Source organism: Triplophysa dalaica, chromosome 24 (assembly GCF_015846415.1).
Source record: "Triplophysa dalaica isolate WHDGS20190420 chromosome 24, ASM1584641v1, whole genome shotgun sequence".
Lineage (NCBI taxonomy): Eukaryota > Metazoa > Chordata > Actinopteri > Cypriniformes > Nemacheilidae > Triplophysa > Triplophysa dalaica.
This window is the reverse complement of record NC_079565.1, coordinates 3,721,605-3,742,096: the sequence shown is the minus strand read 5'-3', so window position 1 is coordinate 3,742,096 and position 20,492 is coordinate 3,721,605. Positions and strand designations below refer to the sequence as shown.

General features: G+C 40.3%; 1 protein-coding gene across 5 annotated transcripts; it reads right to left on the bottom strand.

Annotated features, from left to right (window-relative positions):
• Window positions 1-169: 169 nt before the first annotated feature.
• Window positions 170-20,359, bottom strand: man2a2 (mannosidase, alpha, class 2A, member 2). 5 transcript variants are annotated; one of them, XM_056739938.1, is made up of 25 exons: window positions 19,442-19,556; window positions 17,876-18,304; window positions 17,567-17,791; window positions 16,810-16,965; window positions 15,597-15,854; window positions 14,783-14,927; window positions 13,638-13,809; window positions 12,952-13,079; window positions 12,683-12,856; window positions 12,275-12,461; window positions 11,732-11,909; window positions 11,340-11,542; window positions 9,923-10,105; window positions 9,695-9,809; window positions 9,533-9,600; window positions 8,609-8,774; window positions 7,926-8,162; window positions 7,703-7,825; window positions 7,500-7,614; window positions 7,255-7,388; window positions 6,976-7,117; window positions 6,312-6,445; window positions 3,917-4,111; window positions 3,661-3,774; window positions 170-3,581 (listed from the first exon to the last, which is right to left on the bottom strand). In XM_056739938.1, exons 4-25 carry the CDS (start codon window positions 16,939-16,941, stop codon window positions 3,429-3,431), a joined length of 3,456 nt encoding a protein of 1,151 aa, XP_056595916.1. In that variant the 5' UTR covers window positions 16,942-16,965; window positions 17,567-17,791; window positions 17,876-18,304; window positions 19,442-19,556; the 3' UTR covers window positions 170-3,428. The 5 variants fall into 5 exon arrangements, with proteins under 5 accessions (XP_056595916.1, XP_056595917.1, XP_056595913.1 ...); XM_056739939.1 differs by lacking the exon at window positions 19,442-19,556 and adding an exon at window positions 20,338-20,359 and having other exon boundaries at window positions 17,567-18,304; XM_056739935.1 differs by having other exon boundaries at window positions 17,567-18,304.
• Window positions 20,360-20,492: the final 133 nt, after the last annotated feature.

Below are 20,492 nucleotides of genomic sequence, written 5' to 3'. Positions count from 1 at the left end.
AGAAAATCAATGCCACCCACATCTTGGATGTACTGGGGGATTGGGGGTGAGAGTAAATTAACAGCAATTTCAAATTGGGGTAAACTAACGCTTTAAAGAATATAAAATACAACCAAAAATACAATATCCCTTTGAATTAAATATCATGAAAAGGCATTAATACTGGATGCAATATTTGTGTTCATGTTTAATATATGACTTATAAGTAACAGCAACAAAAAACTGCATAAAAGTAATAACATGCAGTAAATAACAGAAATACTAAATAATAGAAGGAATAAGGATACGGTTATGAAAAACTGGCCCACATCTTATTTATACTTTTGGATTCTGGACAAAGAAAAGTAATTGAAGACCCCTGCTTTAAAGAAACTGTTCACCCAAAAATGAAAATTCTGTCTTCATTTACTCACCCTTAAGTTGCTCCAAAATATCTACTTTTGTGTTCCTCAAAACAAACAAATGTGTACAGATTTGAAGATTGTAGGAAAGTTCTGGGTCACTTTTGGGTACCATTGTCCTTTTTCACCTTAATAAACAACTAGTAGGGTTTACTTATATTTTTATGTTTATATGTGCAAGTTTTGCACACACCAAGTTTTTCTCTTTTTTTAAGTTTTTGCACGCAGTTTACTTAAAATAAAAACTGTGCTAAAATTTGAGCAAATAGCTTAAAAAGGTACATAAATCCTATCTTTTTTTTCGGTGATGGTAGTCAGAGTTGGCCAATTTTTTTTGGAAACAAGCGTTCTAAATTTGGACCAAGTTAATGATGACAGATTGCTTTAAGTTAATATTCACAAAACATTGCTTTTTATTGTTCTGAAAAGAACGCCGTGACCATTTTGAGAAACAAATTGTGTTGGCGTTGCACAGAGAAAAGAAAGCCATACAGAATTTTCATTTCTGGTGCACTAATCCTTTAAAAACATCTCAATCTATCAGCACCTCTCACGTCTTATTAAAGCCCTTAGTTGTGAGATTGAATTTTATTGCCGTCTCAGCCCACATCGCTGGCAGATTTATTAAGAGGAATGGGCTCTTTCTCAAACGCCCTGGCTGAGGGCCTTTTTCCAACTCTAACACACAATCTCTGCGGCTGTAGATGAAACCAAATCTGATCTCAACTGGGCATTAAAGGGCATCAAAAAAGGCCAGAGATCTGTCGGCTCTGATTAAGGTCAGCTGTATTTTCTGTCCTTTCGCAGGGTACAAACCACAGTGTCTGCTAGAATCACTACCTGATGTTCTGGCCATTATCGTGGGTGGTTTGATATAAAAAGCAGAATATCTTGTGAACTCTTGCGAACTGAACTCCACACACCACGGCAGGAGCTAACTGCAGATGACCCCCTACTGCCCCCTGTCTTTGATTCAGAGCACAACAACAAAATTGTACAAACTCTGGACAAAAGGCAAGGAAAATGGTTGGTTCAGATTTAGCAATTGAATACACAACAGCATGGATGCATATATAATAACATTCCCACATTTCTTGAAATGTCAGATTTTTATTAAACGTCCTCTTTAATGTCTTTGCATTTTGCTTCGTTCGAGTCATTTTCAAAACAAACGCTAAGAAACCAAATCGAAAAAACGGGGGAAAAAGAATACATTAATCTTTCAATACGTCGCCATTACATTTTCTCAGAAAAAACTGACTACACAAATAAAGGACATCTAACTATGAGATCTGTCAGAACAGCTGATTGGACAAGTGTATGCAGAACATAAACATGGCAGTGATACACACAGAGAGAGAATGAATATGAATTACAAAAGTGAAATTATGGAAGAACGAACATTCTGGAATGACAAGCAAACCCCGCCGGGAGCCAAAACGTGCTCCGTGGACGGACGTTTGGCTCGCACGCCATTCATACTCAATGCGCAGCGGCCTTCCCCCCGCAGAAAATTACGTTTCTGATAGGATGCTACTGCCAAACCTGATTAGCCGGGAAAGTCTGTTTACGGTCCGAGTGATCGGAATGGACACCCCGCAGAGAGATAATCGGGAAGCCAGAATGTTTTTGGTCATTTAAATCAAAAGCCGAGAGACTTTAAACTGACAGATTGTGGAACAGGTTTTCGACGCTTGTCCGTGTCAGCCGGACAGTTTCAGAAGCTGACTCAAGCTACCGAGGTGACAGACAAAAGGACCAAGATGGATCTGCTACACGACATACAAGAATTACAAACATGTAGATGAATCCACAATTTATTGCGAATGCAGGACCGTGTTACTATGAGAAAGCGGCCTGTAGTGGCCTGTATCTTTACAGTCGGATACAAGTAATGTTCCATTACCTGAAAGTACTGCGGAAGGTATTCAAGAGGCTATCTTATGTGTTGATGTATAGGTGTAAGCTCTCTGACTGATCTGGGTGCTCTTTGAAAAGCTCTCAGACTGATCCTTAGATGCTTTAAAATAATACAGCGCTGCATATCTTTGAAGTCTAATCCAAAAACAGTCCTTACGGGGCTAACTGCTTTGGAAAAAAAATGTCTCAGACCTGCACATAAGACGACACAAAGCGGTATAAACAAACATTCAGCGATTCAAGGATCGTTTTGAATGCTAATCGCGATGCAAAATGTCAAATAATAACGTAAAAACAACAACAGACTTCAGAGCTAGCTTATCAAAAGCAGCTTCATTCTGTGACAAAGTTTACGTACAGATCTGTAAAGTCGGCACTTGTCTTCTCGCGCAACTTACCAATAACCGACCTCTAATAGAGCTAGCTGAAGACCACCACTGGATTGCGGTTCATCGTGGCCTATTATGAAAAAAAGACGTTTTTTTTAAGTTACACCACTGATGGCCTTCACAGACCATCTGTGGCAACTCACATTCATAGAAATCATGCGTCTGCCCTGCACAAGCAAAGACAAAGAAATAAAGCGAGCTTTTCAAGCATTGCTTCCAAGGCCTAGAGTAGAAAAAGCAAACGAAGAAGCGGAAAGTGAAGCATTACATATTGCACAGAGTCCCACAAGTTTGTATAGATCCAGTCGTATAGCTTGGACATATTTACATACAGTATGAACTCCAGAATGGGTTTAAGTAAGGTGTGGCGATGAAACATACGAGCCAAAATCAAACAAAAACGGATAAAAACAATGGTCGGCGGGAATAAAAAAGATGTCAGCCGATTTGTGCTCCGTCCAATAAAAACAAGCTCGAGCATTATCTTTTATTTCAGCTCCAAGTGCAGCTACCAAGTTTCTACGTTCGGCTGGAACATTCTCATCTTTGAGTCTTTGATCCTTTCACCTCGAGAGGGACTAGCGCCTTCATGTAGATTTGTTGATTTGGATGGGTTGGATAAACAAACTACTCTGTTCATCCAGCTGTGGCTCTCTACTTTAGCTAACACGGGTTCCGAGTGTCCAAACGGAGTGCCCGGCTCTGGTGCAACTTTGTCCTAGCACAGCTTAAGCTTGTAGGCAGAGATTTCCATTGGCTCTAGATGGATGGAGGAGTCGTTGGAAAGCGGAGGCTGAGAGTGCATGAGTGATAAAGATACGGGCTGCAGCAAATGTACATCCAGCCCGCGGAACAGTCCAGAAACGGTCAGCTGGAGAAAAGAGAGTAATTTAGTCAATCATAATTATTATTAGTAGTACTAACTGACTACTCTTTCTGAGGATGCTGACCTGGCCCTGTGTGGTAGTACAGTTGAAACCGGGGTTCTGAGCCTCCAGACCACAGTCCAGCCCCAGGCGATGAAATAGTAGAGCCGTATGAGGAGACGGAGAGTGTGCGTCCTGCTGAGAAACCATATCAAATAAATGTCAAGAAAATAAATCCACCTCCTACCAGAAGATAAAAACACGACACATCATGAGCTCGAGCCTTCATCAGTTCCAACAGCAGGAGACACCGACACACACACATCGTTGGATTATTTACCGAGCTTTGGATGCTCCTGAGGTTCAGGAGGTGGAAGTCACATGGCAGCGTGCCGGCCAATGGTGCGAAGGTGCGCATGGGGGGCACGCCGTGTTTCCTGGGCAACACGGGAAGCGCCAGCACATCGTGGTTTAGGATGGAAGAGGTCATGTGACTGAGCAGCGATGGGAAGCTGACCGATCTGCTGTCCACCATCTGGAAGATACAGACAGGGGTCAGTAAACAACTTTATACAAGTGGCTCAAAAAATGTAATTGAAATAATTTGCGTTGTTCCAAACATGTATGACTTTCTTTCTTCTGTTAATAACACAAAAGACGGAATGAAAGCCTTGGTCACCATTCACTTTCATTGCACTTTTGTGCATATAATGAAAGTGAATGGTGACCACAGCTGCTAACATGACTCCTAACAATATTTCCAAACATTTTACAATAGTAAGTTAGATGGGTTTGGAACAACACAAGAGATTTGAACGTTTTTATTTTTTAGATGAACTATAAAAGGAAAAAAACTACAGAGCAGCAAGACTCTAAAGCCTGTTATCCTCTAGTACTGTGAAAGGTTGGGGGCATAACAGCAAAGACAGGGACACAGCAGACGGGAAAGGACCTTTGGCCTCTCCGTCCAGGAGGAAACCTGTCACTGGTTGCTATGGTAACATAAGGTGAATACGGGGTCTTAAAACTGCTATTGCTAGAGTCCAGCACTGGAACGGTTGTGTTACCTCTTTCTTGTGGTCTCCTAAAATACCAGTAATGATTTTGTTAAGGATGTGGGTGACTTTAGCATAGGAGCCAAGAGGCTGCATGCATGTGAGAAAAGAGAGAGTGAGAAGTACAATGGACGAAGAGAAAAAACGTGATCAGCAGGGGGTGGTCTGTTGAGCCCCACCCCTTTTACTTTAACAATGCATTACTTACAGGATTATTATAATCTTACAGGAGACAGCTCAGTTTTATTTACATAAAATATATATTATTCAAATTAATCTGAGCCAGCGGAGAGGCGTGTGAAAGCTCCAAAAGCCATTAAGTATTATTACACACTTGACAGCTTTTAGACACACTAGTCTCAGGATCATATTCTCCCCGGAGCCTTTGAGTAAAACAGACCTCATGAGAAACAACATAGTGCCCCCTACAGGTCATACTGAGATCTGAGAAAGAGCTCATATATCAATTACGCTGGCACCAGATTTATTATAGTTTACTCAAACCATTAAAACATGACTGTATTTGAAATCAAATAAAATATCAACCTAAAAACTATTCGAAAGATGTAAACTAAACATTGACATTGATATTGCCTCAGCAATAGACTGAAATAAGTAAGACGAGAAACTAAAATACAATTAAGTGAAACACATAAAAACTAAAACAATAACTTTAAAACTTAATTGAAAATAAATGTAACATATATAGCAACATAAAATAGACATATAATACAATTTAAAACACATAAGAATAAGGCTAAAAATTCAAAAAAAAAACAAACATAACTATAAATGGATAGTTGCCAATTAAACCACACGTGTCTCTTATGCCATTTAATATTACAAATATAAATATTAATCATATAAAATAAAATATTATTACTAGTTTGTTTGCTAAATTGTCACTGTCAAGCTATAGAACACATGGCACATTTTATTGGTACAAAAATATAAAAGCTAATTCTGGAAATAAATCTATAATGATCACAAAAAGTCTGATCTGTATTTAATTATTTATATTTATCAATGAAGATTTGTCAATGCTTTGTTTCATTAAGGCAAAATTCTAAAAAAGAAATAATTCGAGAACATTGTAACATTTTAATGTAACCGAAACGCACTTTAATTTTTAAACTAAATGTATTTTGAAAAGACATGGCTTTATTGTTTTGTGTTTTATATGAATTTATATGTTTACATGCATTACAAGACTCTTATTTTTCACCGACTGCATTGCAAATTGGGGTCATCCGAGTAAACAGTGTTTTTAATAGTCTCCTGGGTAATAAAATCATGTAAAAATACAATGTTGACACTATTAATGCTTTGTGGAAAAACAATGATTTGAATTTGACAAACATATTGAGGTTCTTAGCATTAACTCCTTAAAAGTACATCAAATATAAATAAGTGCCATAGTTCATTCTGCTTTCTGAGTCGTCTGTACAACATCTGCTATTTTTAAATAGACAAATTCGAAACCAAAACATTTTAGACAAATGTCTGAACAGCTGTTCACATTATTGTGAAACTGCAAATGACTTTTCTTGCTCTGTAAATGATTATTGATCTTATTCCAACCTTTAGACAATTTATGTTTCAATAAGACAAAAATGGAAACAACAAAAATAGCTTAAAATAACCCAAACTAATCCAGTTTTATGTTAAATCAGAGCTCACCTTTCCGCTATTGCTTCTCCTTTCCAACAGAAGGCGAAAGCGGTTGGCTGTTCTCTTGTTGTCTTTAAGGCCCTGACCCAGACCCCTGTTATCATCCTGCATCAAGCGCCGGTCCAGAATCACCTCCAACTCACCTGAAAACACAGAGTAGAGAGGAAACAAAGGACGAGAGCGATGACTTGTGTTTCACTTCATCTTCATCTATCGGATACATTGCATTAAATCAATAGAGAAGCAGAGCGTTGTGTCTCACTATATGTGCTTTTACTCTCGCCATCTCTTGATCCATAAAACCTTTTTCAGGGTACTCACCGCTACGGCTTTAAAATGTATGGATACTTTGGAACCGAGTCGATACCATATTAAAACAATGTAATGATGCACTTTTTCAACAGAATTGGTTGTATCGACTCGATTGGGGACACAAGCGGCTACATTTTGAGTCCTAGCTCATGCTGTCACCGAGCAAGAACCTTCGTAAAGTGACGAGTCACATGACTTTATATACAGCATGTATATATTACAAAAGTTTTTATTTCTTATGTTATTGTTTGGTAGATATTTGTCAATACATTAAATATACAATACAATAAGGTCATTTCCATTTTTGCGATGATATTTTTGGTAATTTACGGCAAATTGCACTAAAGCGATTTGTTCTCACCACTGGCCAGACTGCTAACCCCCAATGCCTGGGCCGTGTGAAGCGTGAGCCGGTACTGACTGTCTTGAATGTACGCCATGGTGGGCATCGGATAGAAATTAGCCTGTAATGGAAGTTTCTGGAAGAACCGCCGTGGTTGGATCTGAGAAAAAGCAACAACAGAAGTTCATGTTGAGACTCCTTTTTTAATCCATACTTTCTAAAGATACTTTGCTAAAGAAAGTAGAAGCCAGACACACTAAAGAAGCAGGTTTATCGAAAGGGAGAGATGCGTTTTACCTGAAACCCATTGAGGTCCGTGTAGAAAGTGTCTTCACTTTGAATGTCTGTAACCAGACGCATGGCCAGCTCTTTGTTATTCTGGTCTCTGATGTCCACCATGGTGGTGATGTCCAGAGACAAACCATCTACTCCTGCAAGAGTGAGACAAGAGATGTCGACCAAACAATCCGTGATAATTCACGACGAGATGCAAGCATGCTTTTACGAGCGACAGATGGAAGGCTAAAGGATCGAGGGAATACCTGGAACATTATGAATGCGGACCGTCTGTTGGAAGTGCTGGTGGTAACTCACGACCTCGCTGAAGAGCGGACCTTCCAGCACACGCACAATCGGAGCTTCTCTCTGCGAGTAAGACTGAGAGACAGAAAGAAAGGTTTTAATTCTCCAAGCGCTGTCTGATAAATTACTTTTCATCCCGGAATGTGTGGCCGGGGGAAGATACCTTAGCATTTCCGTCCGGTAAGAAGAGATAAGCTCCGCTCTTGTCCTTTGAGGGTCGAGTGCCGTATGTGAGGAACTGAATCCGTACCCTGACCTCCTGGGGGTCGTCTTTGCGTCGAATGCTCTAATGGAGGAAAAGAATGGAAAGGGCCAAAAGGACAAGAGAAACATTGTTTGGCACCTGATAAAAAGAAATTGGATGTCTTTTTCGAAAATCATCTCACCTCCAGCAGGCCTGTTGTTCCAGAGAAGCCCAGAGTGAGAGACTGACTTTGGATGTAGAAGGGTTGAGGATCCGCCGTCTGCGAACGAACGGGCAAAGGATCCAAACTTCGTATGGCCTGGCCCCGCCCGGGAATCCTCAGCAGCGTTTCCGAGTGCATGGTCATGGGGGAGTCGGCAGAGTCGTACAGGTGAAAAACGGCCAATCCCAGCGCAGGCAGGCGTACCATGAAAGAGGCCTGAGTAAAAAGCAGAACCAGAGTACTTTTTTTTTTAAATCTGTGTCGAGGTTTGAGTAAATCGACTTTCTTGTCTCATAACATAATCCCAGTGATTTAAAGGGACAGTTCACCCAAAACTGAAAATTCTGTCATCATTCACCCTCGAGTTAAATATTTTTTCCTGTTGAACGCAGAGAAAGATATTTGGAAGAATGCTTGTAACCAAACAGTTCTCGGCCACCATAGACAACGATTGTCAAAATTGCCCCAGAACTGTTTGCTTTCCTACATTCTTAAAAAAATCTTCTTTTGTGCTCAACAGAACAAAGAAATTTATAAAGCAATTTTTACTACTATGGTATTCAATGGTGGCCAAAAACCCTTTGGTCAAAAGCATTCATCCAAATATGTTTTTCTGTGTTCATCCCAGCAAGGATATGGATAGAAATTTGGCACAACCGTACCTGGTAAACCTCTCCACTCATTTCGACGGCGGACACCCACTGTGCGCTGAGCTGAACGGGTAACGTTTGCCCATCTTCAGTTAGAACCCGTACTTTAGCTGAATTCACCAACACTGTGACCATACACAAACGCTCCTGCTCCACCGGGTTAAACAGCACCAGATACCTGACGAAGATCAAACACGCATTAAAACACATTTGAGACCACATGATAAATTCATGGATAGGTTCCATCTGGGATCTTTATTTGACAAAACTTACTCATTGTCTAACTGTGTGTTCATACCGCAAACGCGACTAGCGCAAATAGTTGGACGCTTGAACATTTTAAGTTTACTCGCATTCGCACGTCAAATTCGCTTCATTTGCACGTCAAATTCATCTCACTACAGCTCAAATTGTGTAAAGATCGTTTTTGATCATTTACCAGATTGTACGACCTCCTCATTCACTTTCTTTCAAGCAAGATCCTTTTAATTTCTGTTTTGAGAAAATTAAAATGTATCGTACAGCTCCAGGTATCCACTAACGGCAACAATGATTTTGTCCTCCATTGTTGTTTGGGATTCTGCCTAATTTCCATCATCACGTCACTACTAGCGCAACCTCCTGATTGGTTAACGCGGTGCAAATTTTCGCCAAAGTTCAGATTTTCCAACTCGGGCGTCATTTGCGCGACTGTCCGCAGGATGTCCCATCATTTCACTCGTGCTTAACACTTCATTCGCATTTGGTATGAACACACAGTCAGAGACAATGGTGGTGTACAGTTAAACAATAGACACATTTAGCAAAAGTTTGTAAAATAAAAAAAAACGGTTTGTTGTTACAATAATACTCAAAATGATACTAATTGTTTATTCTTTTAGTTTCTGTTTTGCAAACCCCTCTTATCTCCTCAAATTTGTGCATAAAGGATCTGACCTCGGAGAAGACTCCAGCTCGATAAGCGTGTGCTGCGGAAGAGAATCCTGCGTGGCCCGTCTGTCGTCCTGCACCCATGTCAACAAGACAGAAGAGGTCAAAGGTCAAGCGTGTTCATAAAACCGACCACTTGTGTCAGATTACACCAATACTGCTGCTCACCGTCTCCAGGAAAGGCTCTGTCTGATAAAAGCGATATACATCTTTGTTCTTCATTACTAGAAAGTGTGCTGCGTTTATGATCACTCGCTTCAGACCGACCAGAGAACGCAGTAACCTGCAGAACAACAAGAGCCACTTACACACCAAACATCCATTCAAACAGTTATAAAGACTATTTTTCAAAATAATGTCCCATTTAAAGAGACTTCTTTCTTTTTTTACAGAGACCTGTTTCCGTAGTCAATGACAACAATCTCCTTGGCAGTGCCTGTGATGGCGTCGTGATGCTGAAAGAGCCCTATGTTCCGCCTGGCGTCAGTGAGAAGAGAGTAATCTGAGGTGGGGTAACCTCCTTCTATGCCCGCATGCCGCGCGTGAGCGACCGCCAGACTGTAAAGAATCTCAGCCCCTCTATAGGAAACATAAACAACAATAACGTCAACTACTGCACAAACCTGGCAATCTTCAGTGAATGTAGTGCTTTATCACTCATGATAAGAGTTTATGCGGCTCTTTCATCACCCACTTTAAAATTTACACACCAGCTGGACACATAAAAGCAAACCTCAAGAAAGTTGTCAGTGTATGCCTTTAAAATGTTATAAACAGCTATTTGGATCAAAACAAAGTGAACTGAATGCAGGGATCTCTAGGAATGCTTTAATGAATAGACGCGCACCAAAAACGCTCTAATGTGTATTTGTGTACCATATGATAAAACTTGCAACTAATAAAGTTGCATAATAAACAGGTAATGAAATACGCCACAAATGAAAACAAAGAAGTGGACTAATGAGAAACGCTCATCCAACACAAGCTGACTGAGACCAGCCGCTTTAACAATTCACTGATAATACCACAGAGAATCAGCATTTATTCAAAACATAATATAATCCTGGCAAATAAAGCTAGACACTTGCACAAAGATGCCAAAATGCAGAATTTAATTTAGATACTTCAATGATAGCCTGTCAAGGTTATTTGAATTATGTTAGACTGTTAAAAATAAATGAATGAGCACTACAAAACCAATTACGCAGATATTTTTAAAGGGGTCATATGGTGTTTTTCTGTGTCTTTGGTGTGTTATAAATTGCCCATGTGTGTATTAGACACGTAAAATTGCAAAAATTAAAGTGTCTGAACAGAAGATGCATTGTATCTAAAAGCGAACGCTACACCAGACCTGCCTGAAACGCCTCGTGTAACCACACCCCCACAAATCTACGTCAGTTCGTGGTATGATTTGACTAAGACCGCACAAATGTATACGCAAGTAAGGTGGGCGTACTTGTCAGTACAATTGCTTTGGAACCTGATGTTCCAACTATGGTAAGAGGCGATACATTTCTGTCAAACGCTTGCAGTATTCAACCATTCATAACGCAATGGTTAACTGGCCAATCATTGCCCACCTCGCTTTAAAGAGCGATGAGCTTTGTAAAAAATCAACGCGTTTCCGAGAGGCGGGGCAAAGAGAATATTCAAACATGCACGCTATGTAGAAAATACAGTGTTTTAACCTTAAATCATACACATTGCATTACATCTAAAACAAATGATAATATTAGTTTTAGCCCTGTCATTTTACACTTTTAATGAAAACGTGCTGTATTATGGGAAGGTGGACACAAAAGTAGTTTACCGGAGATGAGACTCTAACACGCGGTCCAGGTTTTTGTAGAAGGGTCGTGAGGTGTAGTATCCACTCCAGTAATGATCCTCCCTGTCCGCGTAGGCGAAGAAGTCTCCGCTCACCACAGGGTAATCTGGCGGTCGCGCCCCCGGGGTGACTCCGTTAGCCTTGTAAACGGCGTTGAAGTAGTCCGTCAGTGTTGCAAACTGAGCCTGAGGACACAACATTCTATTTCAGCGCAATACACTGTTTTACTAAATCAATACCATTATAAAGGAAATAATGAAAGCTGTGATTGGTTGATAGAACCTTAATACCATAATAACATTAAAGAAAACGACCCTATTGGGATCATATCAGTTTAAGGTCAAAGTTCAAAGCTTGCTTATCTGTAAACATACCTTCACATGCATTTCTGGATGGGAGTTCATGTAGTCGAATAGTTTCTGGTAGTTGGAGAACTGCTGGTCCCACTCCAATACTTTATCGTACCGGAAATCATCTCCCAGAGGAACCAACACCACTTTGCTACGGAACAGCTTGGACTTCTTACGATACTGATCGAGCAAAACCGAAGCTCTGAAACGTAAAACATGATCAAGTAAACCCTTAGATTAGCAGTCTGATCTCTAGCGATCTCTAGTTCTAAACATCTGATGCATACAGCCTCAGGGTATACCCACAATGCCCTATGCCTTTATACCAGCATGCCCTGCATAATATAAAGACAGATGCACACTAATTGCTACAAGCTTGATAATATCTCGTTTTTTTCCAGGTCCACCGTGTATAGCGAGAGATGGATTTGGGTTTAATCCCAATTCAAACAATACCCACGTAATACAGCTGGTGCCAGCTGGGTGTCGCACTAATGAGTTTTATTGACCAACACAGGAAATTAACCTACTTTCGTTCGCAAGCCTAACTCAGAATCAAATCCTCACCGCTCGGCCACGTTGGCGTCATTGATGGCTCGGGGTGGCACCTTCCATGGGCAGTTTACTCTACTACCCGGAAGCCTTTTGAAGTCAAATTGGCAGCAGATCTTTGGGTCGGGCCCGCAGGTGTGAGGCACGTCGTAGCTGTAAAATGGCATCATGTGGCAGAACATATCCGTGCTTGATTCAGGATCTGGAAAGAAAGAAAATGAATACATGCTGATGTGTGTTAAGATCTGGAAAAGCCACAGGATTTGGTTTGGCTCGACTCTTTGGCATCAGTCAAATGTATGTGTTTTTGCAGCCTTCATTAGACATTTAATAATGGGGCAAAAAGCAGCATCACATGACATAAGGTATATATTTTACTATGAAACTTGCTTTGGTTTTGTAATAATAAAGACCTGCTCTCACCCCAGACCTGCCTCCACATGAACTCTAGGCTCCGGGTGGCAGAGAAATGCTTTTTAATGGAATAATGGACTCTCTGAATCAGCATGCTGGTCAGGTTGGCCCGTTTCAGCAAGTAAGGCATCGTGGCGCTGTGACCGAACGGATCCACTGCCCAGCCTGATTGAGGGGTCACACCTAAAACATCAAACATGGATTTATAGTCTATTCACAAACCTAAGTCTTCTCCAGGAAGTTTGACCACTAAACCACATCACACCACATAATCATACCGAGATTTTTCTCCAGCCACTGATGGCCTTCGATGAGTTGATCGATCATGGCGAAATAGTGAGCGGTGGCCTCGTCCGTCATGACCCAACCTCCCGTTACCATCTCCAGCTGTCCGTTGAGAACAAGCCTAAAAGAAAAATTAGGACAGTGGGGTACAAAGCACAGATCTCACCCGTGTCCATCTACAACACCAGATCATAAGAAGTCTCAGACTAAACAGAGTGCCACAGACATACATTATGTCAACAAACTTTTATTGTGGAAGCGATTAATTGAAATTAATCGCAATTAATCGTTTGACAGACCAACATTGATTTTCGTTTTATTAATAATATTTTGTATTAATATTTTAAACTAGCTTTTATTTTTAGATTTAATGTTAATTTTAGTAAAAAAATATATATTTATAAAAAATGATGTTGCTATTTAAGATTATTTATATATATTTATCTTTTCATTATTATCATTTTAGTGCCTTTAACTTAATTAAGCTTATTTCTGAGACAACATTTAAATGTTTCATTTAGTTGAAGTTTTTCCAATCATCAAATCAATTCTTTACGGATACAAAAAGTTTCATGTCCTGTCTCTTAACAATGTACATTACACACATAACGTGGTTTGTTGACATCATTTGATATCGTCTTAAACCAATTATTCAACACCAAACGTAAACTTTACTGACCTGCGCATTGCCTCTTGCTTTTGTACATCAGCGCTTTCCCACCATTTGGCGAAAAATGAAATTTCAGACCAGATAAACTTCCTGCGAGGGTCTTCCGACAGCTTCACCACAATGTTGTTTAAGATATGCTGGGTCTGGTCATTGTAGTACTTATCAAATGTCTTGATCCATCCTGTGACAAGTTCAGAATAAAATAGTTCTTATTAAAAAGTTAAAACCAAAAGTAATTCAACGTGATTTTTAAAGCCCCTTTACTTGCTAAAAAAGACTACAAGAACCAACATATATAAAAAGGTGTAAAAATGTCTAATTTGTCGAAGAACAAAATGTGGAAGTCTCAGGCAAGCAATAGCTGCAGATCATAAATCCAAAACTAATTTGCCATGGTGATTCAGCCTTCAGGTTGGCCTACAAACGGATGTAACATCTACTGTAAAAAGCTTTAAAAGGAGACGCCGCCATTCCCCAGCATTTCGTTCCCCCATGAACAACTTGTTCAAATAACACCATCTGTTCATTATTCAGAGGTGTTGCTGTGGTGTGCAAAAACCGCTCAAATCTGTGTCGGCCAACAGATCACTGCTGACTCTCAGCCTAACATAAGACATTTAAAACTGATTAAAACTTTACAAGGTGAATTAAAAGTTCTGCATTACTCAATCTGCATTAAACACGCAGAGCTACGAAGCCCAGTGACAATGTATCGACCCAAATTAAACTACAGGGAATTGGGTCACCGACTTGAAGTTCTAGGTCATCTGATAATCACGGTGGAAAAAAAGCCAAGTCGAGAGGTTTGCAAATGTATCCGTCCTGAGGGAGGATCTTATTGTGTTATGGAGACGGTTTACCGGAGATGCTGCATATTGGCAAGGTGAGGAAATAACCCATTTTCCTTGCACAAATCTTTCATCAAACTGTACCTGCATTGACAACCATTGCTATCATTTAGTGACTAAAAGTGTTTTTAACGTTTTCATCGGCTTTAGATGCTAATTTAGATATTTTGACATTTCTTCAAATAGCCTGGGCTGAATTTTCCTGCTTAAAATGAATCATTCCCTACCCTGATAAAGAAAACTCACACGGTATCTTTATTCATTCTTAAGTACGCCAAAAATATTTCATATTAAACGCTGATGTACCTGGATCATTGTGAGAATGAGGGACCACAAACACCTGCAGCGGTTCTTCATCCCACTCACTGGGGTCGTAGGTGATCTCAAAGCCTTGCTTCCAAACACCACCATCCACATTATCAAAGTTGAGCAGCGAGTAAACATCCAGCATCTAGAGAGACACAAGCGCCATCCACCAATCAATCCTGAGACACGTAATGAAAACGTTCAGCAGGATTCTGTAACTCTTCCTCAATTCTCAAAGGTCTTTCTGAAAGCTTCAGAACCTTCTGACATAGAAATGTAATATAGATATCAAATCCAGGGCTGGTTCCACGACGCTGGTCATGTTTTGAGCTTTCTTCAAACAAACTGAGTCTCATGACAACTTGACATGATTGACAGATGACAAGAATTCTAAGAGTAGGCATGACAGCCCGAAGCACATACCCAATGGAAAGTGACTTCTCAAAATGTGTCTTTTTTCTCCAAAGTATTTACTTCCTTATTTATGTCCTTAATATTCAATTATGTGAGGATTCAAAAAATATTTAATATTGCACACTTGAGTATTTATGTCAAATAACTTAGCCAACTTCCGCAGAACACAAAAGCAGATATTTTAAAGAAAGTGAGTAACCGAACAGAACCGGCACCCATTCGCTTCTTATGCATGGACACAAAACCAATGCAAGTCAATGGGAATTACCAACTTTCTTCAAAATATCATCTCTTGTATTCTGCAGAAGATAATCGTACAGGTAAGAAATGACAAGAGGGTGAGAAAATGATGACAGAATTGTTATTTTTGGTTGAACTGTCCCTTTAATCAGACTCTCACCTGCAGGTCCGTCTTGCTTCTGCGCCCCAGTGCAAACTGGCAGTCCTGCGGCTTAACGGATAGAAAAGTGGGCCTGCCGTCGAAAGGCAGCACCCAAGAGCCGTTGGCGCTGCGAAATGGTAGGTGCCCGCTGGGAGAGACGGCGCCCGTGTCGGTGAGCTCCAGCACAGAGTCTTTAATGTGGCTGATGATCTGATGGTTCTCCTCAAGAAGCTGCTCGAGCTGTTCGATACGGTTCTGTAACACCGAAATCTGGCTCTGAAAAACAAAGGGGAGGAGGGGTCATCTATCTACCACCACGATCTACAACATCAAGGTATGATAATAACCTATAATTCAAGGTATTACATACAAAGGGTTCTACATTCTGGAAATGTACAAAACTTTGCCGCAATGCTAGGGGATTGTGGGTGGTTGCCAGGATGTCATTGTGAAAGTTATTACGCTTCTAGGGTCTTCTGATCGTTAAATAGCCCAAATGCAAATGAGTATGATTGTCTTGTCATATATGTCTATGGCACAAATGAACTGCAGGTGGTCCTTCAATTAATATTTGATTAAAAAAATTACGCACGGTATTAAGGACCAGGCTTAAAATGCTCAATTTTATACAATATGGGTCTCTTACGGGGTCCTTGACATCAAAAACCTGAACATGAGCAATAGTAATAGTGATGTTTGCGAATGAATGTCGTAGGTGATGTTTACGAGTGGAATTTTCACTTTAAATGCCCAATTTTTGTAACATTGGTACACAGCCAGCTTACAATCGGAGCGACTTCTGATTTACATCACGCTTTGAATATAAAGAGCATCTGCATAATGAGCTTTATTTCCCCTGAGGCTCGCGATAAGTACGGAAACTATTCTGCATCAAACACTGTCAACGACATCCCATCCTGGAACCCATTTCAAGAACACCACCACCACCATATATTCTTAATAATTAGTTTTTCATGTTAACCAAAAGACACCGAACAGAAAGCCCAATGCACACAGCGAGATATTCTCTAGCTAATTTAGTAGTTGATTTGTAGCTAATGTCAGCCAGAAACAAATTGGCTACATCGCTAGCTTCACACTCAAACGCAAAAACAAAAAAAACGACTTTGATAAATAGAGCCGTTCAAACCAACCCACACAGCAACACCACAGCAAAAAATATAACCCAGGACCAAGGGAGTTCATAAAAAGAACACAGTCGTCGGCTTACCCTCGGAAAGTTCCCTCCACTCTGCCTCCTCGCCGGGTCGTGCTGGACTCTGTCCAACATCAGATAGAGAGAAAAGACGGCCACACAGAAGATAGCCCCTCCGCACACGGTCACCTGCTTCTTCAGTTTCATCCTGCTCTGCTTATCTGACAGATGCTAATTCGGAGGGCACATGAGGCGCACAAAAAGAGGAAAGAACTTACATTTGCAGTCTCTTCTTGACTGACAGAAAAGGTCCCCAAACTCAAAAAGTGCCGAGCAGCTCCAATTTCTAGAGCGGGGGCTTGTGGGATTGGGGGTGTATACACAGGGGACGGTGATCAGCAAGATTTGACCGGCAGTCTGTGAACTGCAACCGAACCACAGCTTTTCAAAGTGGCCCTTGTCCTCCAGCATTCAAGCCCGAGGGGACGCCGAAAGAAAAAAAAAAACACAGGTTCTAAACAAAGGGGAGCCCAGACAGGGGATCTACTGTCCCACCGGCTTTACAACTTTTACAATGGGATGTGCTCGATCTTCATTACTTAAGAATAGCTTGTGGATGTTGTGTGACTTATTGAAATCATTGAGTAACTTGTTAAACATCAACTCCACTCAATCCTTCCCAAACTATTTTTAGAATAATTTAATAATATATACATTGTTTAATATAAACATTTATAATATTTTTTGGTGCTTGAGCTACGCCGTTTGTGACATCACAACTACTACGTGTATACACCCCCCCAACTGTGTGTGTGTGTGTGCGTTCACTCACAGCGTTGCACGTAGACCTTCACACGGCAGTGGCTGCTTCTGTCGACTGAGCCATCGCGCGAATGCACGCTTCCACCATACAGAAAAAAGAATAGGACCTGAATGAGACCGGCAGAGTTCAGTTCCCCTCTCTCTCAAGGACTTTTTCCTCTTCTTTCCAGCCCGGCTGAGATGCCTTCACAGATATGCACGTGCATTTGCTTCGCACTATCCTCTCATGGTCATTCTGTTTCAGACATAAAAATTCTTTAGCGTGCATCTGGGAGCCAAACACGAAAACGTCCTTTTTTGGCAGCAGAGGACGACCGACCTTGATTCTGAATGGATTAGGATTTGTAAAGTCCTACAACAACAGGCGATTCAGGTGGTGCACGCGCCGTGCCAAGTTTGACAGTTCAAGGTGGCGTCTCGCATACAAGATACGATACGCTTACAAACTGGGAGCAGCGTGGCCTGGATTGTAAACTCAAGCAGGTGTGCTTTCTCTCTTGTCTCACAAATCTAATATGAAGTTAATCCTGTCGGCTTTGAGTCAGGCAGTGTCTTAGCGCCCTCCAGACGGGTTTGGGATGGGTCTTTCCTCCAACACTCGTAAACAGCTCAAACATCCCACATTGAGTTAAGAAGCCTACAGAGAAAATTGCTTCCTCTCGAAGGTTCAAATTGTAGTTTTGCTGTATTTGTTGTTTTTTCAAACTCCTACGTCCGCAGCAAACATCAGGAATGCGGAGTCCAGCACCTGTAAAAACAAAATCTTATGGTTTTCACAACCAACTAATGACGGACCAATCGCAAGCAGCTATTCCCAAAAAAAATTTTTGGGCCAACAGGAAGTAAGGTGGCTGATGATAGATACAATGACGATAGATACAATGACAACATATTGAGATATGTGAAGAGCTCCGGCACAGTTATGGCCAATGACAATAACAATATTCTAATTATTTAAAGAGACCAGTTCACCCCAGAATAAAAATGGTCCTTATGTATGCCGTTCAAAATTTGTTTATGACTCTTTCTTCCGTGAAACACAAAAGAAGATATTTTGATAAATGTTTTGTTTCTATATAGTGTAGTTATCAACATTCTTCAAAAGATCTACTTTTGTGTTCTGCAAAAAAGAAAAATCATTCAAGTTTGGAATAACACGAGGATGAATAAATGATGAAAATTTCGGTTAAACAATCCCTTTAATATTGGTCTATGAATAATTGTGAACACATTTGATACAGACATGTTGAAACACATTATATCGTTATCACTAACAGTTAAAAAACTGTAATGCAACTAAATGGATTTTTAGGAAAACAAATTAAACAATCCGCATGTATTAACTAAAGCAATATGATACAAGCCCCAAATACCTTAGCATCCCAACACGACTTCAACTAAATGTTTGCATGCTTTCCAGGAAAAATTATGAAAGATTACCACATCAGACTAAGATGAGACCATTAATGTACATAGTTATTCATTAAACCAGCTTTATTCTCCCTCCAGCTTGTTGCAGTTGTCATATCCATTGATATCCACTGCAAAGCTTAGCCCGTGCATGCAAGTTACTAGCCTGAAGACGATAGATCCGACCTTTCCGTGTTTTACAGACTATATCACTCAACATAAGACAAAAGACGAGTTCATCTACAATATCCGTGCGTACGATAACGTTATCTACACAAGCAGCATCTGAACACAGGGTCTGGTCTCTTCCATTCTTTAATACAACCTCGGTCACTCGGACGCGATCAAGCTTCAAAAAACACATTTCTTACCGTTGAAATCGTTTTACGACACTTCTAACGTTTGTGCAACGGCTGACCTGAAAGTAGCATCGGCTTTTTAAAGCGAAAGCAGTCTCAGGAAATCAAATATTTACCCGTTCAATTCTGCTGAAAGACGTCTGTTATCCTATGCTAGAGCTTGAGATTGGCGCAAAGCATTCTGGGGTATGTAGTTTATTAGTCGCTGAGGCGCACTGCTCGCTTATTGGTTAGATTATTATTGCGGGGTAGTACATGTCAAACGGTGCAAATACATTTGCAAGATGATTTACGGTTATATTTAAAAAGGTTAATTGTCAAACGGGGAGGTTATAAAAAGAGTTTGAATTATGTTTAACAAATTAAAATACTAAAAGCGTTTTTTGTAATGGTTGGGTAAACAAGTTTAACATTTAAAGGCTTGCAAGAGTGAGGACAACAATGAAGCCATTCATCCTAATAATATTGGAAATGTTATACAAATGGTGTCTTTTATAATAAATCCACACAGGTAAACATATAGACAAGGGTCAAGCATACAAAAAATAGCTTTTGTGTATCCGTAGAATAGATCCATCAGGTTTTCCGGTTCATACTGGTTGTAAAGATGAAGGAACGGAGTATGTTCACTAATAAAATCATTCTAGTTTTATGGAACAAGCATCTTCTATTTCCCCTATAGTTTATGTTGTGGTTCCCTTCAGGGTTTCATTGCATTTTCAACCTTAATACCGACCATCACACTTCACTGAGTATTTTGTTTCCAGATTGGTTGGGAAATACTACACCAGGACCATATAAGACAGGTTCCCTTGGAGACCAAATCCAAATAGACACATTCCAGGCTGGATGAGGGATGGAGCGCTTGGCCTCGGTTCTCTCAGAGTCAGGGTGTGCCCCAAACATTGTACACAAACAATATAATGAAATTAATTGTTCATATATTTGTATAAAATTAAATAATGTATCGGAAGAAGCACACAAATAAAAACGTTTTGTTTACTATCCTTACCTGTGCCACTTTAAACGGAATTCAAAAAAGCCCATCCCTCCCTCCCAGTGAAGCTTGACTTTGTTGGACTTATATGGTCAAACGTCGAAGGAATAAGAGGCGGGACTAGAAGCGAATCAACAACCCAACCACAGCTACGGACCACCTTATGAATA

Coding starts and splice junctions, on each gene's coding strand:
- man2a2 (XM_056739939.1), bottom strand. CDS start 16,941: ATGAAACTGAAGAAGCAGGTGACCGTGTGCGGAGGGGCTATCTTCTGT. Junction 13,080..13,637: donor AAGCAAGAGGCAATGCGCAG/GTCAGTAAAGTT, acceptor TTTTTCTTTTAG/GCTTGTTCTCAACGGACAGC. Junction 6,446..6,975: donor GGTTAGCAGTCTGGCCAGTG/GTGAGAACAAAT, acceptor CTGTGTTTTCAG/GTGAGTTGGAGGTGATTCTG.